The sequence below is a fragment of the Tachypleus tridentatus genome, chromosome 8, assembly GCF_004210375.1.
Source record: "Tachypleus tridentatus isolate NWPU-2018 chromosome 8, ASM421037v1, whole genome shotgun sequence".
NCBI lineage: Eukaryota > Metazoa > Arthropoda > Merostomata > Xiphosura > Limulidae > Tachypleus > Tachypleus tridentatus.
Genome location: NC_134832.1, coordinates 6,069,658 through 6,075,505, shown reverse-complemented (window position 1 = coordinate 6,075,505; position 5,848 = coordinate 6,069,658). Strand labels below are relative to the sequence as shown.

General features: G+C 34.7%; 1 protein-coding gene across 1 annotated transcript; it reads left to right on the top strand.

The window, feature by feature from the left end:
• The first annotated feature begins 552 nt into the window (after positions 1-552).
• Positions 553-5,049, top strand: LOC143258456 (frizzled-7-A-like). Its single transcript, XM_076517455.1, has one exon. The coding sequence runs from the start codon at positions 712-714 to the stop codon at positions 2,413-2,415; it is 1,704 nt and encodes a 567-aa protein (XP_076373570.1). The 5' UTR covers positions 553-711; the 3' UTR covers positions 2,416-5,049.
• The last annotated feature ends 799 nt before the right edge of the window (positions 5,050-5,848 follow it).

The following is a 5,848-nucleotide window of genomic DNA, read 5'->3' as shown; positions in this document are numbered from 1 at the left end:
ATGTATATAATAAACCCAACCCTCTTTCTCCTGCAAGAGATACCATCACTAAGTTATTTATACATTTATAATTTATATTTAGTGAAGTCTTCGATTTGCTACACTCAAACTGAATATTCAGTTTATATGTATAACAAAAATATCAGTTAAAAATAAATGCTTATTCATTAAATGACAGCCGGCCTTTATTGGATGTCTTAGATTCAGGAGCGATTTACTCTGCTTTAGTAAGTACTTTATCTTTGGCTGCTTTCCTCTTATGCACAATGATATTTCTACTTAAAATTGTGCACAGGCTACTGAAACTAGAGTAAAGATGGACATTTTTCAAACAGTTATTTTTAACTGATGTCATTATGCACTCGTCTGCTAATATATCTAGCTGAAATGGCGCCAAAGCAGACGAGCTGGCGTCTGACGTCATAACAGAGGAGATTAAATCGCCAGCCAATCATTGCGACTTTTAGCCTCAGCGTAGTGGCAGACAGTATGCGCCATTGTGACAAGGAATTCAGACGGAGCTAAGGTAATACGTCTCCGCTGGAGTGCAGATTCGATGGTATGAACATTTGCTGTGAACACTAGTCATAGAATTTATGTATGTTGTGAAACATAAATCTATAAAAGAAACTACTGTACGATGATATAACCAAGAAGTGGCTGCTAGCCAGTGTGTGGTGTGCTGCGCATTGTGTACACTGTCTCGCGTCCATGGCTCGTGCGGTGGTGATGATGCTTATGGCCGTGTGCCTCAGCGTAGTGTTCCAACATGGACGGTGGCAAGTTCAGGCCCAAGTGTTAAACACACGAGTGTCAGATCACGATCTAAATCCTATTCCTCAACATGACCTGTGTGAACCTATTACCGTTCCTCTGTGTAAAGATATAGAATATAACCAAACCATGATGCCAAACCTGCTTAACCACCAGAAACAAGAAGATGCCGGCCTCGAAGTTCATCAGTTTTTCCCATTAGTGAAGGTGAAGTGTAGCCCAGATTTACAGTTCTTCCTTTGCTCTATGTACACTCCTGTTTGTACCATCTTGCCGCACCCTTTGCCCCCCTGTCGATCCCTGTGTCAGTCAGCACGGAATGGTTGTGAAGGGTTGATGAATAAGTTTGGATTTCGCTGGCCTGAAACTCTGGAATGTGAAAAGTTCCCAGAAGCTGGGGGAGTAGAACTTTGTGTCGGTCAGAACGACACAGAAAAGTCTAGCCGCTCGGCTACGTCTTCACCATTTCCCCATGGTAGCTTTGAGAATAAGCCGTCTTCAGGTAAGGAATTTGTTTGTCCTGCAGAATTTTGGGTTCCGAAAGGACTAGGCTATATTGTTCGAGTCGGGAAAAAGAAAGTAAAGAACTGCGGGCTACCGTGTTATGGTATGTTCTTTAGGGACGAAGAACGTAACTTTTCTAGGATATGGATAGGTACATGGGCTGTTCTGTGTATGATCTCTACACTTTTTACGGTTCTTACTTTCGTTGTTGACATGAAGAGATTCCGATATCCAGAGAGACCCATAATTTGTTTGTCACTTTGCTATTTCATGGTAGCATTGACATATGTGGTTGGCTTCCTCCTTGGTGACGAGGTAGCGTGTAACAGACCCTTTGACCCACCAGAAACAAAGTCTAGTGTTAAGACGATTAGCACGATCACACAAGGTAATAAAAAAGAAAGCTGCACCATTCTCTTTATGATGTTGTATTTCTTTAGTATGGCCAGCTCCATCTGGTGGGTGATCCTGACTCTGACCTGGTTTCTGTCGGCGGGTTTAAAGTGGGGTCATGAAGCCATTGAGAAAAATTCACATTACTTTCACGTAGCAGCATGGACAATTCCTGCCATCAAAACTATCACCGTTCTCGCCATGGCCAAAGTGGAGGGGGACATTTTAAGTGGTGTTTGTTACGTGGGGCTTTGGGATGTCGAGGCACTGAGAGGCTTTGTCTTGGCTCCTTTGTTTTTCTACTTAGGTTTAGGATCAGTTTTCCTACTGACAGGTTTTGTTTCTTTATGTCGTATCCGCACTGTTATGAAGCATGACGGAACGAAGACAGATAAACTTGAGAAACTGATGATCCGTATTGGGATTTTCTCGGTGCTCTACACTGTACCTGCCATTATAGTTCTAGCCTGCTACTTTTACGAGCAGACTTATTTTGAGTCTTGGATGTTTTCATGGCAACATGAAAATTGTCAGAAACCTCAATATAGTATACCGTGCCCCTCTAAGGACACATTGAAATCATATGGATACTGGCCTAAACCAGATTTTGCTGTTTTTATGATCAAATATCTGATGACTTTAGTTGTAGGCATAACATCTGGGTTCTGGATATGGTCAGGAAAAACTTGTAACTCGTGGCGAAATTTTTATCATCGAATTGTCGGCCATGAAGCCTATGTCTAGAGAGACCCGGACATTATATTTTAAGACATTTTTAAACTATATCAGAGAAAAGTTTATTATCCTGTAAAAAAATTCTTTTTACGAACAAATGAAATTTTCGGTGTTAAGCCTTTTTAAGAAGTATTTTGTATTACAACTGTGTGTGATAGTGAAGCCAATCACTTCTGTGTTAGTTGTGGTCTAAGCCTAATATATTGTACTTTGTGATCAGTAAGAAACTGGATAGGTTATGGAACAGGTTCTCGTAGTAGCGATTCTTAAAAAAAAGTGTACATTATATTATTAATAGTGTTTCCTTTTTTATTAAGTGGTGTAACATAAGTCTTCAATGTATATAATCGTACATGCTGTACAAATGGCATAAAGTTGACGATGTATATTCTGTAATGTTGCATTCAACTTTAATATGTTTGTGTTCTCGTACTGAGAATCCTTTCAGATGCATACTCAATGCAATTTATAATAAATTCCATCTGTGTGATACTGATTCTTTTGATTAATATACTTTCTCAGATTCTAGCTTAGCTGCATATAGAAACATGTTTACAGTTCACTGAGAATTAAATTTGTATGACGAGTAATTATTTAGTAATATTTTTTGCTGAATTAGACGTGTTATTAGAGATGCTTTTTTTTTTCAAAAGTTGCTTTAAAAACGGTTAAATTGTGAACAGCAAAGTATTGGATAATTAGCGATCAAATATTAACTTCCACTGATTGCTTTGAGCATAGAAATTGAATAGATACTAAGTTTTTTTTGGTTTTTTTTCCCAAAAGGCTTCTGTAGTCCATAACAACCAAAACTGAAAGGTAATGAAAAAATACTATTTTGTGTTTTAACATGATTCCATTAAATAGAATGTGCTGGTTTAAAACGTATCTTTGCCCAACATCGTGTTATGTGAACTAAGACATTGAGATGGCATTTTGTTTTCAAGAAAGTAAACATATATAACATAATTAAATATACATTTGTTTTGATTTATGGAAAACATATGATAACTGTACGGTATTACCGAAATTCTGAATGTCATTTTAGGCTAAAAAAAATTCATACTGGTATAAATTAAAGACATAAGAATAGAGATTATTTGTTTTTGGTAACTTAAGTAAACCTACGAACGCAATAAATTAAAATGCGTTCAGTCTTTTCTCCTAACTTAACTAACCTCATTCAGATTTTTCTTTCTTTTAAGTAATATCATTATTAAATTTCCGAAATAGTTATGAATATTCCGTAGTTACTCGTTTACAGTAGAACTTGTGCATTTAATAAAGTTACCGTTTAATAATTTTTCTCATTTAAATATTAGAATGTTTAGAAAAATCACGAGAAACAGTTATTTTATACAAATACAAAAGTCATTGTATTTAATTAAGTGATTATGATTATGTAAACAGGAGACAGTATTTTATTTCTCTATTTTGAGGTACTTGTTATCACAATTTGGTTTCAGGAGTTTACATTTTACAATATTATTTGCGTTGTTACATCTGTCCCTCAGAAGGTCAGCGGTAAGTTTTCGGACTTACCAGAACACAGGTAGCCCATTGTGTAGCTTTGTGCTTAATTTAAAACAACAACTTACTATTCTTAAATCTGGGGTTCAATTTCTCACGGTAGACAGAGTGTATTTACTAACGGCTCATGATTTAGTTTTGCGTTAGAAAACCAGCGTCTTGTTACAGATAAAGTTTGGTATGTTTATCCTCACGTGATCTTAAATTAATACTAGTTTTTTTGTTCGTTCAAATTCTCACATGTGACGTTTCTTCAAGTAAAATACAAGTGTAGAACATAGTGTTGCTTATGAACTGGTAAAATTACTTGTCAGCTAGACAACTGCTTCAACAAATTCTTAAATACTTATAAATTTCTTGGTCTAAACAAAAGCATCTGAAGTTTCATAACAATTATTGTTCGTACATAATTTATAATCCGTCAAAAATAATATGAAAAAGAGAAACAAAAATGACTTGGTAAGACAAATTATGTATTGGGCTAAACCAGAATGTGTACAATGTCTTATATAATTCCATTAACCAGTTGATAATTATACGCATGATTTAATATAAATGTGAATACTTATTCATTTACTAGCATAAATAAAGTTTCATTGGATTTTTTTTTACTACTGAAATAATTAAATGAGCTGTTATTTTTACGCTTTTATAACTCCATATGATGTTCTAAAATGTTTCACATTCTCAATGTGCGTTCATGTTGTATCGTTTTAAAGTGTTCTTTTTCATGGTGTTTGTAGAACAGAATGGAAATGATTACAATAATCTAAAGAATAAACACTACATGAAAATTCATCTCTTTCCAAGCTAAGTGTTGCATTCAACCATGATAAAAAATCTTTATTACCTTTGTAATAGTTATGTTTGTGAAAGCTACTTTGATTGTGTACTTAACAAAATATAGCAGTGTTTGTAAGAACTACTTCGATTTGGTATTTAGCAAAATACAGCTATGTTTGTAAGAACCTTTTTGACTGAGTGTTTAAAATATTCTGATGGTAATTTTCATCTGTTGCATAACTAAATATATATATATATTCTAAGATATTAAACAATAGATCTGGTTACGTCAAAGCCGTTTAAATAAACGTTATGATTCTCTGAGAAAAATATCTGTGTTTTTATTATAAAACCAAGAGAGGGTCCAGAAAATGGACCTGAGCCAACTTCTGCACACTGAACAAAATGCAATATTTGTATGTAGAATCATATGTCGAATTTTGAAAAATGATTTCTTTTAAGTCCTGAATTACTGACTCCTTTTTGTGGGGTCCACATATTATATCATACTGAGTAACTTTACGTTTTAGCACATTGCTACAGTAACCAATGTAAAGAAATGACCAAGAATATTGGATGAAATCATTGATATTCAATATAAAAATACATGGGGAATCCTAGTAGAAGCAACTGTTGGGATTAATTGCGATTGATAGAATATATGTGTTCAATGTTTTGTTTTATGATACATATATTATTAGGGACCCTTTACTCAACCACTTTATGGGTCCACATGTAATCTGATGTATAAGTTAGATTTAAAAAAACATGTTTAAAAAGCAGCTGAACCCCATCGGTAACCATATAGCTAAAAGCCTCCTAGTGACAGGACGAAACTAGAGGTTACTTAATATACAAGTTAGCCTTGTTACAAGTAAGCTAGGATGATTATAATTCACTTTGCTTCTTAGCCAGCATAATTCTGAACAGACAAAAGAAAATACGCACGCACACACATTAAAATATATGTATTATGGAGACGTAGGATAATTAGTAAAGAAAAAACGTAGGGCAAACGTATAAAATTAAAACGTGTAGCCTCATTTGGCCTCCAGACAAAGTTATAAAACAACAATTAAAGATCGTTAATAAACTGAAAAGTCATTAAACCACAAAACACTTTTCAGTT